This window comes from Rhea americana, unplaced genomic scaffold (genome assembly GCF_003343005.1).
Source record: "Rhea americana isolate MKP2758 unplaced genomic scaffold, rheAme1 scaffold_104, whole genome shotgun sequence".
NCBI lineage: Eukaryota > Metazoa > Chordata > Aves > Rheiformes > Rheidae > Rhea > Rhea americana.
In genome coordinates, this window is record NW_028185084.1 from 2,518,160 (window position 1) to 2,532,292 (window position 14,133).

The window sequence follows — 14,133 nt, forward strand, 5'->3', positions numbered from 1 at the left end:
ACATGGAAGGGGAAAACTACATGTTAGATTTGCACTAAATAAACTTAAAGTCTCAAACTCGGTATTTCTAACTGGAGACAATTGCCCACTCTACTCCACTCTCCTTTGTGCACACAAGTGCAACTTGATCCACTTGCACTTCACAAACTAAACAAGGACAAGAAAAGGGCTTAGCATCAGATAACTTATAAACTGAGCACCCTGCAAAGAATAGGGGTACAAGTGAACTATAAGAACCATTACCGACTTCTTTCTCTGAAATTTCTCCAAAAATAAACAACAATCCAAAACCTTGTCATGTCCTATTTCAAGCAACTTCTGTTAGCTATGCTGGGAGCACTTAGTCTCATATTTCTCAGTTCTACTCTTTCAGTGTCCATTCTCAAAGACRAATCACTCGTGCATCCAAGACTGAGACCTTGCCTCAGTTTATGATTTCACTTTATGGTAAAAAGCCAGCATGCCCTTTGTCCATTCCTTTAACCTCAAGCTTTCTGTAACACTACCTGAAACTTCAATACACCAGGAGTATGATTGCAATTTATTTTGTTAAATGGTGACTATTTTTTCAATAAACTTTTTGTGTTTTGTTGGTATAATTGCCTTGATGCTTTGGAGAAAAAAAAAAAAAAAGGGAAAGAAGAATAAGAAAATAATCTTTTGGGAAAGAAAATAAATTTTCTGGGAAAGCTGAAGATGTAAAAAAGCCAATAGGAGCATAAGGCAGTGTTCTCTGATGCCTTTAAGATAGTCACGTTATGAAATATGCACAATCACCCCAGTCCCGTTATAAAATGGCCGTCAAGCTTGCTAAGTAGGCATCTGTGCTTGAGAGCTTCACAAATCGATACCAGCGAACATAGCTTGATAGCGCAGTAATTGCTCTGAATGCAGACTCTATCCACCGTGAGAAGCAGCATAGAGAAACAACCAGAACCACCCTCTGCTTTGGAGTGAGGCTGAAACAAACAAAAGGAGCCTGGCACTGCCCATCGCACAGCAAACGCTAGTTGGCATATTTCTGCAGTGACCGACCCCTTGCCATCTCTCTGTCTAACACATTTCTAAAACCTTGGCTTTTTATGCCCGTCCGCTCTTCAGAGCCAAGGAAATTCAACAGAGACCCTGTTATCCCTGGAGTTTCCACCGCTTCTATCTTTTTTCATTTCTAAAGAAAAAAAAAAAAGCAATTGTTTCTGAAAAAATAGTTTTTGGTGCCTATTGTTTTGGATGCTTGACTTCAGACACAGTCACACCATACCTGGAACTATTCACTCTTAAGAAATTTGATAGCATACATTTCATATGTATTCCTAGCATCATACATGCTCGCAGTAGCCAAGATCAAAGGTCTTTTAAGCTAAKCAATGAAAGACAATATTGTTTTAGAGAAGTTTCAATGGCAAATAAGCCAGAATGAAAGAAAGGCTGGAAGAACAKAAATGCTGCTATCCTCTTTTCACAGACAGAACCACCCCCGCCAGCGCGAATGTGCTTGTTTCTGTCTGGAGGGACAGAGAGGTTGTGTAGCTTTCCCCTGTCTTAAGGGAAACAGTGAAGGTCTGCAATCATCAAGTGCAGAATCAGGACGCATATGATCATCCGTCAGCTTTTCTGCAGGGGAAAAGTATGATTTGTTTGTGCAACAATGGATGATGGATGACTTTCCTAGATGGATGAAACAAGATCCATGTGATTCTGGCCATTTTGAGCTTACCCACGCTAGGAGCAGCTGAAATGTGGCTGCAACGCAATATGAAGTAGAAAAGTGACACAAAGATAGCTTAGAAAAAAAAAAAGAGTTTCAGCTCACAATCACTAAAAATGTTTTGCCATCTCTTTGTCTATCTCTTTGTTGTGCCCTTGCCACAAATTGTGCCCAATGTCTTCCTAACCATTAGATTCTAGTTGCATTCTGTAAATGACTTTATGCTTAGTGTGATATTTATTTTGAGATGTCTCCTGACCTTCAGTGTTCTTTCTCCCCACCTCTRATTCAAGTACAACTCTGTCTCCACATATGCTGCAATACACAAGGCTAATTAGCTACAACAGACAGGTAGAAGCGAACATGTTTTCAGAGATCCTTATGCCAAAGTTGTGCTATGAACATAAATAGTCTAACAAGCTTTATCCTGTCACAACAGAGCCATAAAGTTGCTCTGTTCAGCACACGATAATGGCTTTGTAATTCAATTATTGGTAGAATTTGCCTTTGGGGATTTATCTTCCTTTAGCCTCAGCACTCATGTGAATCTCTTATCATAAATCTCACCAATGCTGAACCAGCTCCCCACTGCCCCTGGGATGCATTCTGCCACTTCATGTTAAAAAAYTGACAGCTCATTCCAAAGTACTGAATGGCATGTTCTTGTTTTTGTTTTAAAGGCTCTGGCACAACTAACAACAGCAGACGACATTAGTGGGTCCCTCTGTAGATTTTTTTTTTGCTTCTACTGATGGTCCTACACAACTCAATTCCTAATTATCATTCATAAAAAGAATAACATGTAGTACTGAACAGAGAGCTTTTTGTCCAAAGGTATGAAAGTGCTTGACAATCGATCCTTAAGTAACCTTCCCTGCATGCTACTGATTTGTTCAAAACATATGGAAAAGTACAGTACCAGTAGATTGAGTTAGAAAAAGAGGTTGAAGCAAATCTTTGCTCTCAGCTTTATAGATAAACTCCACTGATTAGTCAAGAGGACAGGTATCTTACTGATTTGACCAAGACATTATGTAGCAGAGACAAAAATAGATCCTGAGAGTCCTCCAGACTCCTATTTCTTTAACTACTACATTCACCCCTTCAGGACTTTGCAGACACWCTCTGTTCCTCTTTTGCTCACTGAGGGCAAGGAATCTGCTCCAGGGAGCTTAGTCAGGGAATGAATTCTGTTCAGACTCCATTACATGAAATTTTACTGATTTTGCTCTTCTGATTTTACTGTTCCTTGAACATTCTCTGAAGACTGATTTCTAGCCTTAATATGTCTTAATTATTTCCTGACATGTTTTAGAAACAAAGAGTCAGAAATTCAGACAGGCATAAATTAGCACTTCATCTCTACACCTGGCCAATAAATTTCCTCTGACAGTAATCTGATTAAATTCCTCCTGCTGTATCCTCTGCACTGTTCTTTCTCACATTGTCCAGTTAGAACAAATGGTACAATTCTGCGCAATTTAACTGGCAGCCACTGGGCTAAATCTAGCCCATGGAATGTTTTATTTGATTTGTCACCCTTTTCTCTAGAGCAGATGAGAAATAGCCGCAGTGAATGAAGCCCAACTAGTCAAACTCCTCCTACTTGTGCCATCTCACAAGACTGAATCAGAAAAGYAGGTGGCTGTTGCTGCTAACGCTAAGGTAGACAAATAGGTAAMTGGGGGTAGAGGTGTGATTTCCAGGTCATGGGCAGTCACTTCTACCCTCATCATCATTTTCTACAATCCTAGAGTAGCAATACCACCAGCTTTCTATCCCCGATGTCCACATACACCACAGTTGTGAGCAAACCAGTAGTAAGCCTTTCTTCCCTGATCATTAGCAAAATAGTTGYCTGTAGAGAAATGAGGAGAGGAAACTTGACTTCTTCTGACATTCTGAAAAAGACAGATTTGAGTTCCCATGGAGGTGGGGATCTATTGCTGGTTAACACTGGGAGGGAAGAATAGGRACCTATTGCTGGTGGGAGGAATGTCTTAAAACCAGGATCTGATCTTGGTAGCTAAATATTATCTGTTGACATGAAGCATAGTTCAGGTATAGCYTCTCATTCTCTATATCCCCCTTTTTTCACATATAGGTAGAGATTTGAGTCATCTTCCTCAGAAACTGGCTTAAAGAGAGAGAAAKGTGGCCTCTAATTATGGCCTCTGGATTCAGCTCCTGATGCCATGGACTAAACCTACGTGATTTACTTCTCAATTGATACAATCTAATAGGGTCATGGCTTCCCACTGTGTTAAGACATGTATCTGGCATCTTGTAGTGCTGTGGCCCAGTCAGTATGCTCTGGAGGAGGCCAGGAAAGTCATTTACAGCAAGAGTGCAAAGTCAACTCTGCTTACACAGTATCTACTCATTAAATATACAACAGAAAATAGCAGTGAAACCTTCCAGACAAATTCACAGCTAACTTTGCTGTGTAATTAACTCCCTCACRCTCCCCAAGGGCTGTCCTTATAGGTGTATACAGCAAGTATACTAGCTTCTTAGTCCAATGTCCAGTGAAGACTGACATATCCTGGGCCCAGCGTAACTTTGCAGGCTTCTATTGCCAGGTAACTTCCAAATCAAGCTTTTGAACCTTTTATATGGACATCTGCCTGCAGATCTTTAGTAGGGGGAAAGTGAAGAACTGGAGATCAGCTGGAGCTTATGGGAAGCTTTCTTCATTTATAAAGCACATCTAGATGACTTTTTTTTTGAGATAAATAGCTGACTTGGGATAAACAAAACACATCAACCTATGTATCAGTGAGAATGAAGTTTTTCAGTACAAAAAGGCTTAYGAATAAATGGAATATGCTTTTTTACCCCCATCCCATGTATTCACAGTAGGAGGACAAGATTCTAAAGGAAGGCTCARGTAAAGACTGTGTTCAGTTACAACTTTAAGGATAACAGCCAAGATACTATTCTACCCCCATCTTTGGAGTCTCCATGATCATGAAACAGGGTCAAGGACAATTTTTCTCTCACATTATATAACACTGAAGAATTAAGGACTTGAGGCTCAGGAGCTACACTTTTCCCTGAAGAATCTTGATTTGATTATGAGTAACAGGTTTTCTCAAGAGACTCGTGAGACCAGATGATCTGTAGAAATATGAGACAGACTCAGAGAACCAGAGTCTTATCATGACCTGCTATATGACTTCAGGCATTTTTTTCAGCCTCGTCCAAAGAAGAAAAACTGTAAATTCAGAGCCTTAATGAGCTTTTAGTAAGAACAGAAAAAGGATGCTGCCTTTTCTTTTTTCTCTCTCTCTCTCTCCTTGCTGCCACACATGAGACTGGCAGGTGCGTATCTTTCAAAGTCAGACAAGAATAAAATCCTAATTCCCAAGATAAATCTGAGCAATTTCAGTCTTCATYTGTAGCTAAAAGAGATGCATCAGGGCCCAGAAATCTGAGAACTGTAAGAAGAGCTTTTTACTACACATACTGAAATGCCATTGGCATCTTTAGCAAACACTGTCAAACRAGCATGAGCGTCCTTGCATATGTTGGTTGGGCAGGAAGTTATCCTATGTATTCTAGTGAGAAAATAGTAAATGCTAGGGACAGTGAATGGTGACAATGTGCTCTTGCACGTTACTTCCCATCAGAAATGTTAGCAGCAGTAGTATGGCAAAGGCCAGGAAAGATGTGGCTGTAGATGAGCTCCCCATCCTGGTACCTGGCCGGGCTGCTTTCCTACAACTCATCTGTCTCTTCAGCCTTGCAGCCATGAAGCTGCATAAAAATATTAATAAGAGAATAATACCCTGTGTTCTAGAGGCTCTGATCTTCAGCCTGACTTTCTCCCAAAGCCAAACTCCAACAGGAAGCAAACGTGTCATGTTTAATTCATTAAAAAAAAAAAAAAAAAGATGGACTCGAACAAAGCTCACTACTCTTGCTATTCCTCATTAACCAGTTGCTTAACTCATACGCACTAACAACTGTGGTCCCTCTGGCATGTGTCCATCTGCACTACATTTAAGCTATGAAATATATCTATTTTTAATTAAATTTTTAGTATACTTCAACTCATCTCTTATGGCTTGTGTGTTAGATCAGGGACTAATCCTTGAGGACAGGCTGTCACAATCTCCCTTGACTGGCATCTTCCCTATCTGCCTCCAGCAGTTGCCCTGCAGTGATTAGAAGGTCTTATTCTGCAACTGGCTGCATCACTTTTAAACAGCCCAGCTATCWTGCCATTTAAATTGGCTCAGTCCACCTGGGCGGGTCTGCAAATCTCACTGTGCCAAGAGCTGACAAGAATACTAGGACACTTTGCCTGGTTTTGCCTGCTTGAATGTAATGGAGCTTTTAACAGGCTTTTACCACGTGTTTGTCACGTTTTCCCTCTGATTTTCAGTTCTTGCAGCTGCTCCAAGGAAGAGCGTCAGAGTTTAAAATAGTCTCTAGCTTCCTTTGGAAAAGAAAAAAAATATATATATTCTATATTTTTGCTCTAAAGATTAACTTTCCCTGCCCTTGCTCATAAAAGAAACACAAGTATAYTCCATATACTCGTCTGTTCTTCCACCTGCTTACCACTTCATCTTTTTCTCCCTGTCCTTCAGAGCRTATGCATCCCTTGCATTGTTTGGTGGGCAGCACTGGCTGGCACATTTTTTATAATCTTTCTATTCATTTTCTCCTCCTTCTCAGATGAATGTAAGATAGAGTAGAGATACCACAATGTCCCTTTCCAAGCTGACATATCTCCTGTGTGTCTGCAGGGAATCATTAGCATCATGGACACGGCACCCTGTCGGAAATCAGATGCACCATGATGTATTTTTACATCTAATCCATTTGTGAATCCACTTCAAGTTGGTCCTCACCACTGTAAACTGCCCATGAACCCTTAGTTGGACTGATTCTCCACATCCTTCTCTTCACCTTCTCTTCCTGTCAGTTCCTTCTGGTGACCTTAATTTCTGTAATTTCCCAGAGAGACTCTTTAGAACCCTTTTTCCTCCTTTGGTGCCAACTTATTCCTTTGATACCCCTATCTTTTTTCCCATATCCCTGTCCTGCCATGCCAATGAGTCTCATTCCTTAGTACATAATTTGCACTCTTAATGAACTCTTCCATTCACCATACTCACCTTTGCAAAACATTCTGTAATTGTGTAACAGAACAGTTTGAGACATAAACAAAAGATTCGGATTTTGAGTAAACCAGAGTTCACATTGTATTTGGATCACGAATTCAGACTTGTCCATTTTCAAGGCAGAAAAGATTTGTGAACTTTAGATGAAAGCACAACTACGGCCTTGAAATCTCACTGGAAAAATCTGAAGGTGCCTAAGTGCCACAGTTACTTTTATTTAGAGCTGGAACACAGAATTAAAGATACTGTATGTTACCAGGACCTTGGTGAAAGAATCATTATGCCTAGTACATGAAAGTCCTGAGCTATCTGTCTAATTAAGAAAGTCACATTCCTGAAATTTGGAGAGGTATTTCTTTTGTATTTCTCTCATTTGCTTGTCTGGTGCAATACCCAATTAAGAAGAAATTAATAGGACTGATATAGCTAATGATTATAACTTGACTATATAATTTACTAGCTGGAGTTTTCTATTGATCAGTGTGTGTTATTTTTTTAGACATTTTTATTATTTGGCCTTATTTTGCTTTTTCTCCAAATTTTTCAAGGTTATATTATGATTAGAATTTACTGAATCTTTTCCAAAAATGTCTCATTTTAGTCAAAAAAAGCATTACATTTTTTTAATGAGCTTTTTAACCTTTTATTTTTATTTTTGGGGCCAGCTCTAACTGTGATACTTTGACCTACTGACTTTCAGGAAATAATTTCTGATTGAAAGCCTGACTTGATGGGAGGACCAGAATAAAAATCTAGCTTTTAATGAGCAATTTCTGCTTATACGTTTTGACTGTACTAAACTGTGTGCATTTGAGTAGCTTTCTGCAGCTACTGGTCCTGAGTGTTTGGATTTGCAAGTCACATATCATTATTGAGCTTTGACTGGATGAGTGGACCACTCAGAAAAGCAGAAGGAAAAAGTAAAGTGATTCCCAACACGATTGATTCCTCAATTATGTTCGCATTCGCATTCACTTTTAACCAGTATCTTTGCCAACAAATGGAATACATAGGAAGGTACGCAGAAATTCAGCAGGTATCACAAAATGAACTCAAAAGCATTTAGATTAAGTATTCRTCCAACTCTCCTAACTAGTATCTAGTGCTTCTCTTCCCCTAATACCAACCACATTAGTAAAACTGCTTTCAGCCACACACCACATGTTTTAACTGACTGTTTCTTTATTATCCTGCTGAATGAATACTGCCTAGAATACTTCTTTCCAGCAATAAGGGTATTTTTACAGYGCACAGCTCCAGAGTCACTAAGCACCTCACTAACTTTCACGCATTTTCCTGTCACAGTATACCTAACAGCAAAATATCAAGAACCCRTCCGAGAAAGAGTAAAAAACATGAAAAATGATGATACAGTGCAGTGCCTTGGGCATGTATGTAGTGTGGATTCATTTATGTTTCCATAAGACATATATGGTCAACTCCCTGACCAGACTACATCTCCCTCCCTCAGTGCACCACTTTCTCATACTAAAGTTATGAAAACAGTTATGCTGTAAGATCCCCTAGCCACAACAATTATTACAGATTATAGTTTTTCCAGACATAGCCCATCACCACAGCTTGCCCAACATGTATATTAACAAATGTCCTCAAAACCTTTTTATGGGGTAGAGAAGTAAAGATTCCCTTCCCTCCTTTCCTTTTCAGATGAGAAAACTCCAGTGAGTCTCCATTTTAAAGGTATACCTGCTCATCCCCTACACAACTATCTTCCTTGGCAGAGTGACATTGCAATCTCTCATCGCGACTGTGGATTTCAGAGCATGACCTACAGCTGCAGGTGAAAGAATGAAAAAGGGGAGCAGATGAGCTCTGAAGAAACAAAGATCTTGTTTTCATGTTAATAACTTCTTCATGTAACAGAGGACCAAAACCACAAAATACATACGAGCTACAAGGAGCTGGGTTGTCTCTGAATAGAGTGTTTTCTCAGAGATGAGCAGGAGGCACCAGTAGATTGCTATAATTTTTTTTCTTTGGGGAGGGGTGGGGGTTAAATTCTTCTGGGGCATTTGAGAGAACAGACAAAATAAGAGGAGGAGAAGAAATAAAGGGGGGGAGGGGAGAATAATCTTAGATACAAGATATGCAGCTGTAAGAGACACTACAGTTCCTCTGATAGTGTTTGTAAGCAAAACCTTCTCAAGACTAAAACTAGCATGCCCAGTGGTGTTTATTAAAAATACTCAGTGTGACCCCACAAACGAGAATAAGGTAAAACACTGTTTCACAAACTGTMTTATTTTTACTTTGGACAGTAGAAGCACAGTCTGAGGTATATCATGCAAGGGACATTTCATTCAAGGTGAAAAGACAGGCTTGCAGTTTCATGTTCTGGTTATGGCTGTAGGGAATTAGATGGGTGATTGCAACTTCTTTTCATCTTTTCAACTTATTCTTTGCCTTTGAAGTTCCAAACCCGAGTTCTCTGTTTTTAGAGGCCTTCAGAGTTTGAGCTCCATGGAAAGGGAAAATGATCATTTTCATCATTATCCTTATTGTAGGCATCCATCAGTCCAATACCTGAGAAACCACTACCGTATCTAATGATAGGAAACTTCAAAAGGGTTAGAGTGAAGTACAGAAAACAGGCATCCAGGAAGAGGGACATTCATTCAATCTCCTCGACCCTCTTCAGCCTGCACAATTTTGTTGGTCTTCTCACAGACTGGGTCCCCAGATTTCCAGGACCTTCTGCTTTGACTAGCCAAGAAACACCAAGAGATATGTGTTGGGGGGTTTTGTATGTGATAGTTTGAAACCATGTTAGGAGCCCTTTAGGGGAAGAAATTGGACTGTATGTATGCATGCACACATACTCACAGACAACCATTTTTAAGTTGAAAATGGAATCAAGTTGCAATAGCTGCAACTAACAGCTTCTGAGAATGGACTGAAGACCAGGAGCAGTAATAAAATCTTTTATGCTTTGCAGGCCAAATTCATCTTTCAAAGTAAATGCGACATACAGCTCTTATTTCTGTCATGAATTAAAGGAAAATACTTGATTTAATTATTCTTGAATCTTGATATGCTCAAAACCTATGGTGTTGACACACAAATCTAGTTTAGAATTCACTGTGGTGGTAGTGGTGGGCTGTGTGTCTCACTTTAATCATCTGGTTCAGCTCGTCCTGATCTCTTTTATCAAGACCTTCCCTTTGAAGGTCTGAAGACTGTATTTGGATGATTTTTCAGTGGCTGTTGCCACTATATCAGTGTGAATCTGAAGTTAAATCATCCAMTACAGACACTCTATATACTAAAAAACTGTGAGGTGCTCAGATTYTACGGTGACTACTCAGGCTATGACTAAGGTACAACTCTAAATAAATTTAGATACAAACTCTATAAAATAAATTTATGCAGCAAAGATATAAGCTTGCATCAGTGACAAAGAACTATGATACTTGTCTAAGGTAACTTTGGCTCCCTCCTACTCCCAAAGTTTCACCATTGCTGTAACTGACTAACATTCAAAGATTCAGCAAGAAGACTTAAACAATATGGCTGATCCTCAGAGTCTGAAATCTCCCTGGAAATCTTTGCATGACTGTTTAGYAGCACTCAGCAGCGTTGCACAGTGATTTAAGTTAGAAAGTGAGTAACTTTGTATGCTTAATTTAGTGGCCATTATTTTGCTTACTTACGGGGATTGACCTAGCTCTTATGTCAGTTAAAAGAACAAACCCAGCCACCAGAGGAACAAGTTTATGCTGAACACTGATTCGTGCCAGGGCTCAAAATGCTGTCAGGAAATCACAGATTTCCATCCTAATGTTTTCTTTAATTATTGTCCAGTATATTTCAGTTGTGCATTATTTTCAAAAATGAAAGTATAATCCATTGATTATACATCCAAGAGCTGTATAAATGCAGAACAGGAGGAATAATGTCCCTCTCATAGCAGCTCAAAGTTAATCTCAACAATCAGAGAYTGACAGCAATGCAGGTTACATTCAGCCACATTGCCCTGAGGTGTCCATTTCAACATCTCTGTACATTTGGGGAAGCTGTGCTTGGGAAAGGAGAAACAGGGCTTTGCTCTTACCAGTAGAACCTGTTCGGTGCAACTCCCTCATGAAGAAGCTGCCATCTTCTGCCAAACTCCACTGAACTGAATAACTGGAAACAAAAACAAATAGTCATGAATCACAGTAAAATACAAAGACAAGATAGAAATTAAACTGAAGAATCCTATATGACTTCTGAGATAATGATCTGGACTCCAGCACCAAAGGACATTTCTGGGACAGCTTAAAAATCTCTACAGTAACCCTTCTGACAGGAACAACGCAGAGCAGTACAACATGGACCTCAACTAGCACCATGTTTGGGATCACTATGTAGGTAAGCCCAATTACCTGCCATGAGTGAAAACTCACATTCTAGCTCTTCATGGCTCTATCAGGTAATAAAAAATTGCAGCATGGGAAAGTTGCATTTTACTTTCTTAAACTAGTAGACACAATGTCTAGCATAACACAACAGTTTAATATGCTAGCCTAGCTCTGACAACAGAGATGCAAATTTGCCTTCCTTGATATCATGTTGGAAGGTCACTCTCTTTGCAGTTACCAGTAGCCATCTTCAGAGAGGAGAGATCAGCTCTGTCTCAGTGTCTGTTAGTTTCAGACTGCCAGTAATTTTATGAAGATCAAGAACATGAACAGTGAACTCTCTGAATACTGCAATCATCCCAACAATGACAGGGGCCACCACCTTTGCTGACACAACAACTTCCAGTCACCTCCCATCTAGAGAGGATTTTGACCCAGTATCGGCCCTTCCGTTGCTCAATCTAGCACAAAAGAACTGCTCTAATGTGTCCAGATTTCTCTTGCAAGAGTGATTAAGTCTGAATAGTACAAGTAACTTGTACCCTGGAAGCTTGTTTCTCACTTTGCTCCTGTCCTCATCCTGCAAACAATTTTACACCTTCTCCTAGAGTTGTTACACAAGCAATATTCAAATACATCAGTCATTTAGAAAAAAACTTTCTATGATAAATACCAAACCAGATTGAGAAAGGTCAGTACACAAAAGGCATGTACAAGTATTACACTTTGACATGTCTTTGCAGAATGATACACAAATGTTATTTTTATCCAACAAGCAGCTGCTCCTCTTAAATGCTACCAGCACATAATTCTCAGAAGGAGAGTAGAGTACAGAATTGTTTGGGTTCTGTTTGGCTTTCTTTTGCTTTATTTAACTTCAAATTYCTCACACGGAAGCACTGACAGGCAGTCAACCTTATACTTTTCTCACAGATTCATCCTACCTCCCATCTTTCCCTGGCTTGACAGACACTGTCGATCCCCCTCCCAGCAAGGAATATGAAACGCTTCCAAACTGGACCTCTTTTTTGAACTCTGACCTGCCTTTTCAAGACAACATTTTAGAGTGTTTTGAAACAACAAAAGATATTTTACAGAAAACTCAGACAATCTGAATTTTTATTTATAATTGTTGATTGAGTTTTTAAAGACCAAATAGTAGCAGTACACTGGCAGGAAAAAGACAAGGATGGAAGCCTGACAGATCATTGAGAAGGTCAGGAGCTGATTTTAGAGCTTTGAGTTGATCAGAAAGTTGATATGAATGTAGTTTAAGAATGAAGTGACTGGCATTCAGGAAAACTTCAGATCTACTTCTAGTTCTACAATATATTCCTCTCACAAATCCATATATAATCCTCAGTTTCCTTATTTTACTTCTTTGGAAGAATGTGGAGAAACTGATAACATTCATGCTAGGTGTTTGGAAAATGGCAGACCACGTGTATGTTGAAATCCAATATATAAAAGCTGAAAACTGACCTCACTTTCTCATCTCCCCTTTTCTTGAACACTGTCAAAGAGGAGAGAGGAAAGGCAGGCGGGGGGAATAAAAGAATACGAGAGTTAGAAGAGGAAAAACAGTTTAGCTTTGTGGTAAGAAATATATGTCCTTTTAAAACTTCAATAGTAAGTCTGCTATTTTTCTTTACGTAGAAGTGTCTAGATACATTTCTGTTCAAACTTCAAGGTTACATTGACCCTAACTATAACTAAGGAAAACTTTCATTTTTGAAAATTAAAGAAAAACTTTTAGGAGATTTAATAGTGTCCTTTGTAAAGTGCTTTGAGGTCAACTAATCAAGAGTATTTGCACTACAGGAGTATTTTTCCCCCCTTCACGTCCAAAATCCATTTCTAGATCTGCTTCTCTAATGGCAGCAGAAATGCAAATTAACGTAACCACAATAAGTTACTGTCAACCTATCTCACAAGCCAAAGTTTTTCCACTCATAGCAAAGTGCTTTCTTCCATCAAGTAGTAAGTCTTGGACATAAAACAATTTAACTTGTTAATAAAGTTCAGATCATCTGATAAAACGTCCTTTAATTAAAAACAGTGATCCAAAAAAGGGAGCAAACACCTCTGTGCTACCACACCAGGTATATGTAATATCTGAGCTTTCTAGGGACACTAAGGTTCAGATGGTTGAAATCTTCACAGTAAATCTTGTCTTCACCCTTTTGTACCTCTCATCCTTACCTTCTCTAAATTCTCTGAACAAAGCTTTCAGCAGCCGTTATCATCTCTCTGAAGTTGCTGGTTATAGCAACAGCACATCACAGCCCGCAGAAGCTTTATCGGGGCTTGAGTAGCAYCTCCCTCAATGCCTGCCATTTCACTGCTGTGCAGGTAGTCATCGGTCCCCATCGCCACAGCTCCCCTCCGCCTCCTGCAGCAGAAACATCAGGACTTTCCTCTTAAATTGGAGGCCAGTGCCAAGTAAGCTGGGGACAGTGCATGAGAAAAGGCAAGTGCTCTCAAAGGGAAGTGTTACCTCCCTGGGAACTCATGGCCAAAGCACTTATTTCCTTTGATCAGACACTTTAACACCAGGCTTCAGAAGCCTTTTTCCCCCCTTTGCACAGCATATACAGCAGCCTTTACTAACAGCAGCACAGGCAGTGTTAATTTACCTTTATCAAAGGGGGCAACCCCCACCTTATACGTACCCTCACTCCACAAAAAAGAGAGGAAAAAGTCCTTTGTACTGAGTTTTTTTTTTCCCAGATATTTTTTCTAAGTGTCATTTTAGAGTGAGTTCATTTAGGTGGACCAGAAAAAAGAGAAATATTTGGAGGCCAGGTTTCGTCAAGTACTAAATATGATGGCTGGGATTATTTTTTCCCCTTTTAGCAATTATAGTGCTTGTATGGATATTTTTCAAAGCCAGCATTACACTTTGTTGCTATAAAAGCTCTCTYTCTCT

General features: G+C 39.5%; 1 protein-coding gene across 1 annotated transcript in view; it reads right to left on the reverse strand.

Annotated features, from left to right (window-relative positions):
• LOC146601361 (VPS10 domain-containing receptor SorCS1-like) overlaps positions 1–14,133 on the reverse strand; it is a 303,293-nt gene that overhangs the window by 89,465 nt on the left and 199,695 nt on the right. Inside the window, exon 6 of the mRNA XM_085308294.1 lies at positions 10,916–10,989. Coding sequence (XP_085164420.1) covers positions 10,916–10,989 — 74 coding nt within the window. The remainder of the gene's footprint in view (positions 1–10,915; positions 10,990–14,133) is intronic.